Source organism: Rhipicephalus sanguineus, chromosome 6, assembly GCF_013339695.2.
Source record: "Rhipicephalus sanguineus isolate Rsan-2018 chromosome 6, BIME_Rsan_1.4, whole genome shotgun sequence".
Classification (NCBI taxonomy): Eukaryota; Metazoa; Arthropoda; class Arachnida; order Ixodida; family Ixodidae; genus Rhipicephalus; species Rhipicephalus sanguineus.
Window position 1 is genome coordinate 87,326,684 of NC_051181.1, and position 14,244 is coordinate 87,340,927.

Consider the following 14,244-nt stretch of genomic DNA (forward strand, 5'->3'; position numbering starts at 1 on the left):
AGATCTAATAGCTCACTGTACTCCCAGTCCTTGCCTGGTATTTTGCCTACTTCTTCCTCGACTCTTGTGGCTATATTTATTATTTGTTTGTCATTTAAATACGAGGTGCCAGACTTTGATTCTATGCTCTCATTTCCAGTTTTATATCCCATTTGTAATGTTATTCGTTTATGATCACTACGCAAGCTTTTAATCCCTTCCTCGTCTATTCTCATTTCTCTCAGTTTGTGATAAATTCCTTCAGACATGAGACAATAATCAATACTTGACTGTTTGTTTCCGACTTCCCACGTGATCTGGCCGTCACATTTAGGCCCCGTGTTAACTATCTCCAGACTATGTTGCTCGCAGAGATCTAGTAATAACTTCCCATTGGTGTCTGAATATCCGTCAAGGTCGTGTATGTGGGCATTCATGTCCCCTAGAAGGATGATTTCGGCCCCATTACCAAATTCCTTAATATCCTCACTCATGCAATCCACTATCTCCTGATTCTTTTCTCTGCAGTTATTTCCCGTCCACAAGTAGGCAACCCTTAGCCACGTTTTCTTTCCACCTACTGTGCCCAAAACCCAGAGGTGCTCTGAACACGTCTGTTTCACTCTAACCCATTTGGCGCCGCGGTGAATTAGCATTCCTACACCCCCACCTTTCCTTTCTGATATGATCCTGTTGCACCCTTCCCAAACATAATTTTCAATATGTGGTGGCTCTTCCAAGTCTCTAAGGTGTGTTTCTGTAACCGCATAAACGCCTATCTGTTCTTTGTTTAACTGCTCCTCAATCTCTAACCATTTTGCCTTTTTTCTGCCACCCTGCATGTTTATTTAACTAATTGCAACACGCGCCTTATCCCTTTTTCTTTTACCTTTTTTCTGGTTTTTCCCAATACTACCTGTCAAAGAGTCCTGGTTGTTTTCCCTGTTACTAGCTACCCCGGACTCTGAAGGGCCCGCGTGCCCCCCAAAAAAGCTACTGCGCGTCCTGCCAGCCGCCAGCCCACCTCATGACCAAGCCTCTTATCGAAGTGAATTCTGTCTCTTTGGAAACCGCCCCACCTGTGCACCTCCCTGTTTATATCCACTACCTCGAAACCCTTCTCTCGACTAATTCGCCATACCTCTTTGTTTGCGTCGACAACCGCTCTTTGCAAGTTGATATTGCGCACTGGGACTTCCGGTATTGTGCATACTACAATTTGCACCTGGGGGGACACGGTGCGCATGTCCTCGACCCCTTTCACCAAGGTCGTGGATAGTCCTGACGATTCTTCATTCAACACGTCATTTAGCCCTGCCGCAATTACCACGAGGTTACGTCTGTGAGCTTTAGCTGCGAGTTCTTCACTCGCTTGCCTCATGACTGTCCCCAGCGTATGTCCTGGGAATGTCCCTATCGAGACTCTCTTATCTCCTTTCACCCTTTCTTTGATTGCCTCTGCGCATCGGGCTAAATTTGAGTCACCGGCAATAATGACCCGCTCAGACATTCCTTCTGTATCCTGCATCTGGCTGCTGTCTGGGTGACTAGCGTGAGTCACGCCTGCGGCTTTGTTCCCTCCCTCCCTCAAAACTACTTCTCGGAAGGTGGGCCCTGTGACCACTGCACCTGCATTTGCCATGCCTGCTGTTCCCTTCGCCCCTCCCGCACGGGGGGTCATCGCCCTAATCCTTCCACCGTCACCTGCGTCTTCTTTGTTCCCTTTGAATACCTTCGATAGGCCCTCCTCGGCTGACCGGAGCCTTTCTCCCATGGCCTTCGTCTTTTCTCTCTCTGTCGCCAATGCATTCTCCAGCTCTGCGATTTTCGCCATGAGCCCACTCTGGACAGCCATCATGTTCTCCATTTTCTCCTCGAATTCGCATTGTCTGCACTTGGCGTCAGCTTCTGCCTTCTCGTCCGCACAAACTTCCATCTTCCAACCTACCCCGCACCCTGAACATTTTACGGTCTTTTTGACCATCGCTAGATCTGTTCACTGATACCCACGTATTATAAAACTGTCACAAATAATCACGGCGTACTAAATACACTACCCTAAGTCAAAAGGAACCACAAAATCAATGAACACGCTACACTTCAAGGCACTGTGCGTGCACGTGCTCAGTCCGCTCAGTCTAAGCGCGGACCTCAGCCACGTGGTGGCAGAAAAAAAAAACCACAGTAGAAAGTAATACACAAAAAATATACAAAGTAATAAAAAAATACAAACTAATAAACCCATTCAGGCTTTACGCTAACGCCTTATAGAAAGCTACAGACAGAGGCAAGCTCAAATCATGCAAATACACTTATCTGTCGCTGTCGTTCCGGAGCTCTCGAAAAACACGTCCATCCTGCCTGACCAGCCACCTCAGATTATGTGCAGCGCCATCTAGAATATCGTCCCTGAACTGCAGTTTGTAAGTACTTCTATGAGACAGCGCCATCTGCTGTTTACGCCGGACAGAGATACTGCCTTTACGCCGGACAACGGAGACGTGACAAGGTCAGACTAAGAGGAGCTACACCCCCAACAAAATGCGCCCACCTCCCCGAAGGGAATCGTGAGGAACTGCAAATGCATTTCTTGCGCCGAGAATACACGGCGTAGTAATTTTAATGGCGTAAAGCTGGACACATCGACGCGCTCAAGTGTCTCCCTTTTGGGCGCCTCTTTCAACGAACGCTTCCTACGTGCGTTTGTAATCACCTCATGGATGTTGCCACCGCCTTCAATGCAGCACAAACGCGTTTAGAACGCGCTGTTTTCAGGCTGTGGCAAGGCAGCACAAACGCTACAAACGCGTTTCAAACGCACTGCATTGAGGCGGTGGTGCAGGGAGGACAGAGAGCGAACGGCGAGAGAAGGAGCGACGAACCACTGCACCTACCCTCGCGCGCGCCCGCAGCTGTTGCTATGGGAGAGGGAGTGAGAGCGGAGAGGCGCGCGGACAACGCCGGATGCCTCGCATAGCCCGACTAAGAAATGCATTCGCATTTAAAATACCCAGGATGGCACAAGGTTCGAACCTGGGCCCTCTGCGTGGGAGCCCAGTATTTTCCTCAGAGCCATGCCGGTGCTTGAAAGAGCTTTGCAAAAAGACCCTATACAGGCTTCATGTCAGGAAGGAACCACATTACCATACGTAATGTAGTGTGGTAAAAGAGTAAAATAACAACCAGGCGTCACACAATGCTAATTCCAGAACGAGTGGGTTGTTGAATGCTTCCAATCCATTACAAAGGGCTCTACCATAATTCTTTATCAGCATCAACAAAGTGCACATAATGCCTTACAGATGTTTAGCGGCTACCACGGTTCTCAGCAGAGTGACGAAAAATTGTATAGTGGCTGCTTACCTACTTCACACAAATTACTATTTATAGCGTAGTGGGTTCCTCGCAAGTACCCCTGTAATGTTTGCCAAGGAAGCCCATAAGGGTCCCATGGTCCATTTGCTCAGGGTCTCAACAAGGTTAATTCCCTCTCTCTATTTCTTTCTCACGTTAGCGTATGTTATAAAGCGTGGTGGGAGAATGAAATAACGACCGGGCGTCACACAATGCGAATTACATAACTAGTGGGTTGTTTAAAGCTTCCAACCAATTGCAAAGGCCTCAGCCATAATTCATCATCATCAACAGCCGCATCAACGAAGTGCACATAATGCCTTACAGATGATAGTTCGCTTCTCCACAGAATGACGAATAATGTCGTGGTGGGTGCTTCTCAACTGCCCAAAAATTATAAGTTGTGGCATAGTGGCTACATTGCTAGTGTACTCGTATTAGTAGCCAAAAGGGAGCTTATTACGGGCTCTAGAAATGCCGCTCTTCAAGCTTTTGCTGTGACTGTGCTGGGCTTTCGTTTTTTGCCTGGCGTTTTTTGTTATTGCGAAAATTATATTGACACCCTGGACAGGTCTTCACCGTTGTCGTCATGTTCCGTATAAAGAACAAATCGATAACATCGCTCCACGCAGCGTATGATATAGCCGCGAGTAAAAGCTCGCGAGCACCGGAGAGGTACACGGCTGAAGCAGAGATGAAACAAGCGGCCATCTCCGTCGCACAGATGGCGCATTCGATAACATTCCCCCCGCTTGCGAGTACTGCCGCCGATTGCTCAACCAGAAAAGAAACGCCCGCACGTCTTTTGCTGGGCGAAGGAGCATGAAGGGGTGCTGCGGTAGTGGGGGGGGGCTGCGTGGCTCGAGCAGCAACCATGAACTTTGAATATAAAGGCGCGGTAGCGAGCACTGGCGCGCGCGCTATCTCGGCAGACATCAGCAAACGTGTCGTGTACCATTCTACGCACTGTGATCCCACCGTTGCGTGCTGTGACCACTGATACGACAAACTGCACGAAAACCGCTTCTCTCCCGGGGTGGCCGTATTCCCATATACGAGCGTTTTGTAGACTTACACGAGATCGGTCCAAAAAGAGTTGCTGCTAGCCTTAGTTCATATGACGTTACGACATGTTGCTATTGCAATCGCTGTTTCGTCGTTTCAAGGAACAAATTTCTCTGCACACCAAGTCTACCGGGCGCACACGGTCCTACCGGCCTTGCCCTGCGCTACACTCACAGCGAGCCGCCGTGATTACCAAACGTCGGCGCCAGTGGCAATACAGACGGGTCTACTTTTCCTTGCCCATTAGCACAGCAATGCACGTTTTCAAGGTGGGGCTGCATTGCCTTGATCACACGGAGTTTAATATCCAGCCGGAGGGGTCACTTGCCCCTCAGAACATCCCGGACCAGGGACACTTTTACTCACCTCTCTTCCCCTTTCTAATACTTTCCATGTTTGCCCCACAGGCACTGGGCCGTGCTCCATTGTATAGTAGTAGAAGGAGCGTCTTTTCATCGCGTTACTCTGCGGAGCGACGACGGTGTCGCTACTTCCGCTACTGTCATGAGCGCTGTGCGCAAACAGGTTAGACTTCATTCATCCCTCGAGTTACCCTTCTCTTTCTATAGGTGTGGCCTCTTGCCTGTGAATGCGCAGATTCGTATTTAAGTCTACCTTCTTTTCCGCCGCTGGAAATGAGTGAGGTATCATATGAGCCGGCCCCCAAGGCTACAGTACGAGCGCTGTCTAACAAATGAAGTTTATTGAAACAAAACTGAACACACGAAAAACCAACACCATGCGTGCGCAGAAAATTTAGGTCACGTGAAAGAAATTGCTGAGCGTGGAATTTCTGAACCTTGTGTTTGTTCAGCTTTGTTTCAATAAACTTCAGTTGTTAGACGGTGCTCGTACTGTGTTCTACTCGTCTTGTATCTCCGTCGTGTTCGCGATGATGTTCCGAGTTCGCTAGATACGTTTCATTAGTGTGGACATTTGAAGTGTCAAATTCGGCATTAAGTCGAGTTTGAAGTGCAATGTAAAAATGTACGGAACTGTTCGACTCATTGTCGAACAGTGTAAACTATCGTGCTTAGCTAAAAGAGTGATAGAAATGACTAGAAAACGGATGCTATCGCCTTGATGGCAACCAATTCGCATCAAGAAAAATATACTATTCACAGACGCCGTGGGGTGAATTGTAGTCTCGGGCAGCGCAAGAATTCAGAGCAACACGCTCAAGAGCACTACAACGTTGCATTGTTCACCTACAAAGAATGTAAATAAAGCGACAGCGTCGCCTGTGCTAGTAAGGTGGCCGCTTCTGCCGGCAGGTGACTGCGCAGGTTCCAAAGTTAGGGAACCGATTTTCGCCCACAAGGCACTGGTGTCGCCGCAGTGTGGCCAACGAAGAGCGGTAACACCGCATGCGGCCATCTACAGACGATAAGTGGGCGAAGTACGGGTACTTGAGGTGGTGGTGACCGCAGGCCACAAACCCAGGTCTTTTGCAGCGTGGTCCATTGTGTGGATCTCGGCAACGCTGCTCGCACTCCTTGGCCGTTGCGAATACCATGCTTCCGTTGGCCGGGCAGCCACCAGAAGGAAAGGACCAGGGCACGCACTTGCTGTGGTCGTAGTACCACCAGTGGGACAGGACATCTCGCCTGCACAAGCGAACGAGATGCGAGGGTGTTTCAGCAGTGCCGCATATGCCGTACCGTTCACGCTACGGTATTATCGTTCCGTGTTATATGTACCGCTATCTGGAAAAGCTTTAGCTGTGTGACTTTCTCTCTGCGTGCGGTAGCACGACGAGATAATTGTAGTGGATAATAGAGGTACTGTACGTTAAGATGTCGACGTGCCGACAACGGCGGTGCGGTAGTTCCGCACTTACCGTACGGTAAAACGACACTGCTAAAGGCCCTATTCTCACACTTTATTGACGCTGGAGATTTCAGCGATCATGGGGGCGGCCGGTTCAATGAGAAAAAAATTAATTCTAGCTAAAGAGCAGAATAGGAGAAAATGAGGCGGTCTACGCACTGTATGATTATGGGATTTCCTGGAGTCCACAGAGACGTTAAACAACACGTATTATAATGGTTTTATACTGGCTTTCATATACACTCATGATTTGCACAGGAGTCGACCGCGGCTGCATGACACCCAACCACTACTAGATCACGGCGTCTCAAACGCTGTAGAATAATAACGTGACTTTCCTGCATTAATTTTTCGGCTCTAAATGCAAGCGAAATTAACAATACAATGACAGTAGCAAGCACATTCCTGACCTGTTCTCACTTGTTGTAACAGGTAAGGTCTATTGCACGCACAACGTGGATGGAGGGGCATCGTAAGATGTCCTATACATACCTTGCGCACTGCGTGAACATCGGCTTGCCGAAGCACTCCTCAGCCGGGCGATTGGTAGATACGCAACTGTGAACGCAGTGTTCCAGGGTTGCGAACCTGTTTCTTCCTCTGGCGCAGACGTTCACCCCATTCGACTCGTGACACGTGTTGGTATCGGGTTGGTAAAAAAATTCGTGCTGTGCACGCCGGCAGAACGTGTAGAACGCATAACTGCATTCAGGAAGGACCTGCGCGTAATGAAGCAAGAGTCAACTGCGTTAAATTGTTAATATGCTGCCAATTGACTCTGTAGTTTTGAATTATATCCGTGACTTTGTGTATTAACAACCACTTAGGCGGCGTCACCTAAGAGACGTTTTTTTTCTTTTTTTACGTAGACTGTATCTTGCAAAGTGCTCTACAGAGGCAACACGAGATATTGAACATGGATGCGGAAAACACTTCAATACGTTGCCGGGAAGTACACCAGCTGTCATTGAAATCAAAGTTTTGAGGCCGCATCATGGTTGGGCCCAAGTTTTATGCACTTATACCGTGCGGAATGTCAAAAACGGAAAGAATATAATTACTCACTGCCTGTCGTAAAAGAATGGCCTGTCTTTTCTTGCTTGCTTTCCGACCTCTCCCCTTGCTCTTTCTGGAAGCTCGCTTGGGTGAAGGAGCCGTCTTTATTGCACGTTTGGTGTGTTTCCTCTTCAAACCCGGAGCCATGGTCTTAGCCTTGATCGTAGGTGCAGGTGTAGTGGTTGGCACCGTTGCGCCTTCAGTCGTAGTGGTTAGATCAGTTTTCCCAGTGTCCTCACTTTTTCTTTCTTCTGTGAATAGCTTGTTTTGTACGTGCGAGCCGTTAGTGCTGGCCTCAGCCGGAGACGTTCCCTCCTCATGCTGGGGGTTGGCAGCTTCCTGCATGTGCTGCGTGACGGCGAGAGAGAATGCCACGCGGTGCGACCGTACTAGGGTTGAAATGCCGAACAGCAACATGGAGGCGACGAGCAACGTCCCGCATACCACAGGTGCGCAGGTTATCCAGGAGAAGTTCTTTTCCCGTTCGACGTCGCCCGACCTTGCAAGGCGGCGCTTACTGCGGGGAGGAATCAAGTCGGCGTCGCTGGTCACGTTGCAACCGCAGCAGTGGCCGCTGCTCGTAGTGGAGCTGGACGTCGAGTCGGTCAAGCTGCCGTCGCTGACGTGCGAGTGTTGTCCTCGAAAGGAGAACGACGCTGTGCTGTGACACGAACGAGCTGGCATTCCCACTGGCGACAAGGGTGGGTTCACGAGCGAGTACTGTTGGCCGTAGGCCCCCTTCTCCTGCATCTTGGTGGCTTGCAGTGCAGAGCGCGTGAACTGAGGCCCCATTCCGCGGGGTGGCTGAAGGCCACTCTTTGAAGGTCCGTACACAGCGCCCGAAGTAGGCCATTGACTCTGACTCCTCATTTGAGATGGGGTCTGGCTGCGGCCCTGGTTGTTGCCTGGTGTCGGGTAAGCGTTTGTTACTGACCTCGTATACCGCGGTGATATTAGTTGCTTCAGGCTGCCCGTGTCCTTATTTTTCCGGTCCATGCCCTGATGCTCTGGCAGTGGCGACTGTGAATGACAACGGTCCTGCAAATTTGCCTCTTTGTGCAGTTGCCTAAAACCTAAAACCTCGGTTTCAACAGGGTGGACAGGGCATGCGCGAGCGGCAATTCCTTGATGGTGATTGCTGACAACATGGCACATACTCACGACGAAGATTGGCCATACTAGTATATGTCGAAAATCGGTGTGGTGAGAAAAATATAAGGAAACATAAGAAAATGCTATGGGAATTATGTTTTATAAAGTAAATTCGATAATAGTGTTTTAGGGGAGTGTGTGAGCAAAATAAAGAAGAACGGAGATGATGGGCATCCCTTGAGCCGCCCCAAGTGCTAGATTATGCATTCCAGTGCAAATTGTACGCTTCCTGCTGCCAATGTCTGCAGTTTTAGGCGGTTGTAAGTTTGCAAGAATAGTAAAAAAAAAACTGATGGAAAAGTCGGAGTAGGCAAATTTGTGAGGGCAGTCTTTGATAACAAAAGGACAACTGTTGTTTCTCCAAATAGCTACAACCGATAAGCGCACTAGCACAGAAGCAGGGCACGATATGCGGAGCTTGCAGCGTAAAGCATTGCAGACGAGGGACATTGTTGTGAGCCTGCGAGAAGCCTGAAAACCGGAAGCTGACGGATAGTAGAAGAATATAAAATGCTTTGTTAACAAGAATTGTTTGAAGCCAACCTTCGTGACAAGAAAAATATTGCACAGCATCCTATATTTGTAGCAATGGCAAAGACGTACAGCTGATTAAAGCTATGCATACTACTCCAACATGTCGGGGTATGTAGCTACACTAGGTGAACTTCTGGCAATTTACTGGTATTGTACGAAAGGCGGTACAGTGTTCAAGGTTTCAGATGTTACATTTTATGGCTAAGTATTACACATAGTCATGAAGTATAATATTTTTGGCGAATGAAACAATGTATTTGTGACAACACATGCTTACTGCCAATTGAAGAAAATGTGGTGCGGTTAAAGAAGTGGAGAAATAGGACCTTTTATTGCACATTGTACATTAGCAGCATTTTAGCCGCAACTTCGTATAGCGGTCTTTTGTTCGGGGTAATTTCGAACAGCATTTATTTGTGCTTGGAAAATAACTAAACTCTAAGTAAAGTCAACAGACTATCACATTGAGCGTAGAAAGGAGCCGCGTATTGATTCCATGAGTAACTTCACAAAACTGCCAAAAACATTTGGTTCAGAGTACATAGTAATCGGCGTATATTGAGGCAAGCCCGCGATTCTTACCCGCTATCCATCTTCAAAGGAAAGAAGTCACCAACCTTTCGACCGGATCCACGAGCGTTTTCATATACCTTTGCACTCACGGAAGGTAATTAAAGAACAATTAAAACTAGAAAATAGTTCTGACAATATCCAATTTGACATTTACAATTAAAGAAGTTTAATACAGTGTTCATAGGTAAACGTGTCATCATGAGTGCTTTCTGCAAACTTTAAATGACAGTGCTTAAAAAAGGAGCTCCCAATGGTAAATAAAATGATATACAGTGTACCATATTTGAAGGAGGAAAACGAAAAGAGAAACCTCGCTGACATTACATGTAATTAAACAATGAATAAGGCTTTTTTTAACGCAGCCATATAAGGTTTCAGAAAATCGTATCGAGGACATAGTTCGGCTGGTGAGCCGGGAAAGTCAATTAGTTGTCCCCGTACGCTCGCAAAATAAGGCAACTATGAATGACAATCGAAAATTACGGAGCGGTAAACAGTACTGGGGATAAAACAGCCCTTTGTGGCTTGTTCCTAATCTGCGTGTTAGTAACACTCAACATAGTCCGGAAAAGAAGCTGCCAACGTGGGAGGCCTAGGCCAAGGAACTTAAATTGCTGGTCGATAATAAAGTTTATTCCTCCTCCTCCTCTGAAATAACCTCGGCATTTGAAAAAGAAAAATGAATCTGGAGCACAACGTGTCGCCATACAAAAGATCGCACTGATATTTTATGGGCAACACTAATGTAGACATGTTCTAACAATATCCAACGCTAGCAAGGCATAAACTTCCTTAGATGAGGAAGGCAGTCTATTCGACATTTCGTGTCGACACGGGAAGAAAAATATACACGTCTTTATTTCGAAGAAATAAATCAGTAATTCCTGGTAGAAAACATTTTGCCCCTGATTGACAAAAAATGTCCGTAGTACTATATGGAAAAGCTTCCATAGGGGAGAATGGATGGATGGATGGATGGATGAATAAGTTTATTGAGGTCCTTCAGGAGAAGTCGTCAAATATGAATTACACGAATTGCCAGCCTATGCTGAAATAAAAAATAACATTTATTGCGATCGGATATACGCGTACGCTACAAGTGCAAGCCAGAGTCGCTGTGTATGACTACGAACGAGTCGTGCACATGTACAGTACAGTAACCCTCTTGTCATCAGCGTCACTGCCGCTGTTGTCAGGCTATATATATATCCCACTGGATGGCACGTGTGCGGTTATTATGTTGTGGGTTGGAAGCTCTGCAGATAAACAGAGCACTCTCTCTATCAACATAAGCGAAGCACGCAAACCATAACACAGCGTTAGCTCAATCTTCTCGTTAGCGGAGCCAGATGGGGCGTCGTCTTTCGCTGCACTGCTGCTGACTCGAGCGTCATGCACATGCCTCTACAAGCGCACTGTCCTTCCTACTGAGCTGTTATGCATACGCACTCACTTCAGCAGAACGGCGAGGAGATGCCGAGCTAAAGGTATTGTTTCACCGGAGCACTGATTGGCGCCGGCGAGTTCCTGTCAGTGACATCTTGTTTATCGTGCACGTGCGATGCCTACAGCGCCACTGGCGATGCTCCTCATTCCTAAATCACTGCGATACGCGTGGCAGTTCTGGGCACCGTGCAATGGAATTTGCGGGGCCATGCGATACGCGGGTCCATGCGATACGCGTCCAGTGAATTCACTGGATGTGTATTGGCCTACCTTTTAGTAACCGAGTGTTTCTAAGGCACGGAAGAATGGTTTCCTTGGTGGGCACAGAATGGGCAGTTGCATCTTCTGCTACCCTAACTTTGGTCTCCTGACGACGTTACGTTTTGTTTGTCGCATATCAAATGGTACACTCTCCTGAAAGTAGGAGCTGAGCATGTACATCGTTGGTGGTCGGCTGGTCCCTTTTCATTGGATGCGTTGTCGAGTCCTTCTGTAAAGAGGCGTCGCAGTAATTTCGATTCAGATCTCTCACGGACACCCGTCACCGCACTCACCTGAGGACTGTGCGACACCTTTAGTTTTCTCCACAGTCGTACAAGGGCGTCGCTGCATAGATCAGGCTGCCGTTTCCCGCCGCTCATTTCTCCTGGAATGAGAGCGATTTTTCAGTCGTATTATCAATGAGGAAGTTCGCACTAAGTGCAAGCGACTGTGTCCGTGTTCAGGTACGCTTGCATCACGGTGATAAATTACTTGAATACATAGTGTTAACGTACCTTTCCGCCTTTCCTGCTAAAAGAATTACTGTGGTTGAACGCGGGTAAACAAGGTTTGCAGAGTGATAGCTCAGCTTTTCCTTGCTTTGGGAAAGGACGACACCATTCGTTTGCAGAGAATAGGCAAAGACGACGAGGAGTCTACACGCTTGGACTGCACGCTGCGACAAGGGGCCAATCGTGTTGCACTGCAAGAAAACCCACAGAGGCTGCTCGGTGCCGTCAGCGCGATAGGCGCGAACCGGCAGTGAACTGGATGCAGCCGATGCCTCTGGAGGTGGCGGAACGCGCCTGCGTTTACCTTGGCTGATTTTGAAGCTCAAATTCACGCAACAAGGCGTTTTCTGTGTTGGTACCGGGTGAAGTAGTGCTATAGCTCTAAAAAGAACTCGTATCCGCACCTTCCCGACCGACAGGAGGGACTTAGAATAACCTAGCAGAGCGATCGCTGATGGGCTGCGCTGGCGAAATCGACATCTATTTATGTGAGGCTCATGAGGTATTTAACATCAAGGTTTCGTCATCCGGCATTCGCTCTCCAATACAACCTTAGTCAGTAGTTACGGCTGGTGGCTTACAGCAAACATGATCAATGGTAACTGCGAGTAAACTGCGAAATAGACATGTGCGCCGGTGTTTCCACCTCCGACGGCGGCGCGTGACTGGCACGAGGTTCATCGGATTGGCGGTGGCGTGGCGCTTGCGGGGGGGGGGGGTCACAGCATGGGGGTATCTTCATGAGCTGATGGGCAGAAAAATTTGTCCCTTGAATTTTGTAAAAAAAATGGTGGACGCTTGTGCTTCGCTTTCAAGAGTAGAACACCATAGCGTAATGGGGCCCCGTGCGCATCGCCTTCTCAATTGCTAGCCTAGCTTATGCTTTCGGTGCATGCCTCAACCGTGCCGTAAAAAACGAACGATTGTGCGCATAACATTGGCCGTTTCAAACTATCCTAGAATGCCTGCTGCAAGTACAGTTGTTAAGTGCCCACTACGTGATAATTCTTGCTTTCGAAAATTGGCCATGTACCCACTACGCGTCCGTAAGGTGCCACGCGCACCCTCGCAACTGCACACTTTGTAATGGGTGGGCAGCTTGAAAACACCCACTTGTTGCACAATTCACAAGTTTTGACGCCTGGCGCGATTCTACGCTTCTGCCACGCAATAGTGCCTGTGTTAAGGAGACTCCTTCCACTATACAGGGTGTTAAGAAATGTGTCCAACCTTCTCAAGAAATCAGGAAAACGCGATATTTGCTCGGGGCTTTCAGAATTGCTTTTTCTGTAGCGGCAGGAATCCTAAGGTAGTTAAGGACCTCATTTAGGACAGTAATTAAGAAAGTTACATTAATTAACTTTTTAATTAGTGGAGTTAGGCAATTGCGTCAAAAGGGAGAATTGAAGTTCTTCATGCGAGGAACCCATCCGAGCTTTCAGATTTCGAAAAAGCGTCGTCCAGTAATTGTTGTGGCGTAATGAAATTAAACGAAATACAAAGGCTTTCAACAGCGAAAGCCATCGAATGCGACTGAATTTCATTACTTCGTAATTATTACTAGAGGCCGCTTTTTCGAAATGTCAATGTTGGCACGGGTTTCTGGCACGAAGAACTTCTATTCCCAAATTTGACACAGTCACCTAACTCCACTAATTAAAAAGTTAATTGATTTAGCTTTCTTAATTACTCTCTCAAGTCATGTCTCTAACCATCTTAAGATGCCTAGCGCTACAGAAAAAGTCGTTCACTCATTTTGGACGTCTCAGAAGAATATGGCAGTTGCGTTCTTCCATGTTTCTCTTTAGGTTTCGCCATTGCATTTGGTTGAATTTTCATTACGTCGTAGTTATTACTAGATGCCACTTTTTCGAAATCTCAAAGTTGGGTTGCGTTTCTGGCATGAAGAACTTCAATTCTGCTATTTGACACAACCACCTAACTCTACTAATTAAAAAGTTAATTAATTAAACTTTTTTTAATTACAGTCCCAAATAATTTCTTTAACCATCTTAAAATCTCTGCCACTACAAAAAAAAAAACAATTGTGAAGGCAGCAATCAAATAGCGCATTTTCCAGATTTTTTTAGAAGGTTGGACACGTTTCTTGAAACACCCTGTATAATATTCATATAGCGTTTATTTCCGAAGCACTTTCAAGCAATAGCGTTGCTCTGTGGTAGAACACCTGCTTGCCACGCAGATGGCCTGGCTTTGATTTTCACTCGAACCTAAGATTTTTATTATTTATTTTATTTGCATCTTTCTCGATTTTGCGGTCACGGACAAGATGATGACTTTTCGCTCACGACTAACGACGCCGACACCGACCCCGAAATTTCTCTGAAACGAGCTCTTTAACGCTATCGCGTTAAAAATCTGTTTCACCGAAAAGGCGAAGCAGTGATTGGCGATAGCAACATGTCGTAGTGTCATACGAACTAAGGCTAGCAGCTCACTATTTTCGGTAGGATGTCGCGTA

The 14,244-nt window shown here is 47.3% G+C and overlaps 1 protein-coding gene across 1 annotated transcript; it reads right to left on the reverse strand.

Moving 5' to 3' along the window:
• Positions 1 to 5,635: 5,635 nt before the first annotated feature.
• On the reverse strand, positions 5,636 to 6,935 carry LOC125758998 (uncharacterized). The gene is made up of 2 exons (XM_049416847.1): positions 6,721 to 6,935; positions 5,636 to 6,005 (listed from the first exon to the last, which is right to left on the reverse strand). Exons 1-2 carry the CDS (start codon positions 6,738 to 6,740, stop codon positions 5,645 to 5,647), a joined length of 381 nt encoding a protein of 126 aa, XP_049272804.1. The 5' UTR covers positions 6,741 to 6,935; the 3' UTR covers positions 5,636 to 5,644.
• Positions 6,936 to 14,244: the final 7,309 nt, after the last annotated feature.

What these genes read in the sequence shown, in the direction of transcription:
- LOC125758998 (XM_049416847.1), bottom strand. Translation starts at nt 6,740, where the DNA reads ATGTTCACGCAGTGCGCAAG. An exon ending in ATGTTCACGCAGTGCGCAAG is followed by an intron (nt 6,006 to 6,720) that starts GTATGTATAGGA and finishes TCGCTTGTGCAG; the next exon opens with GCGAGATGTCCTGTCCCACT.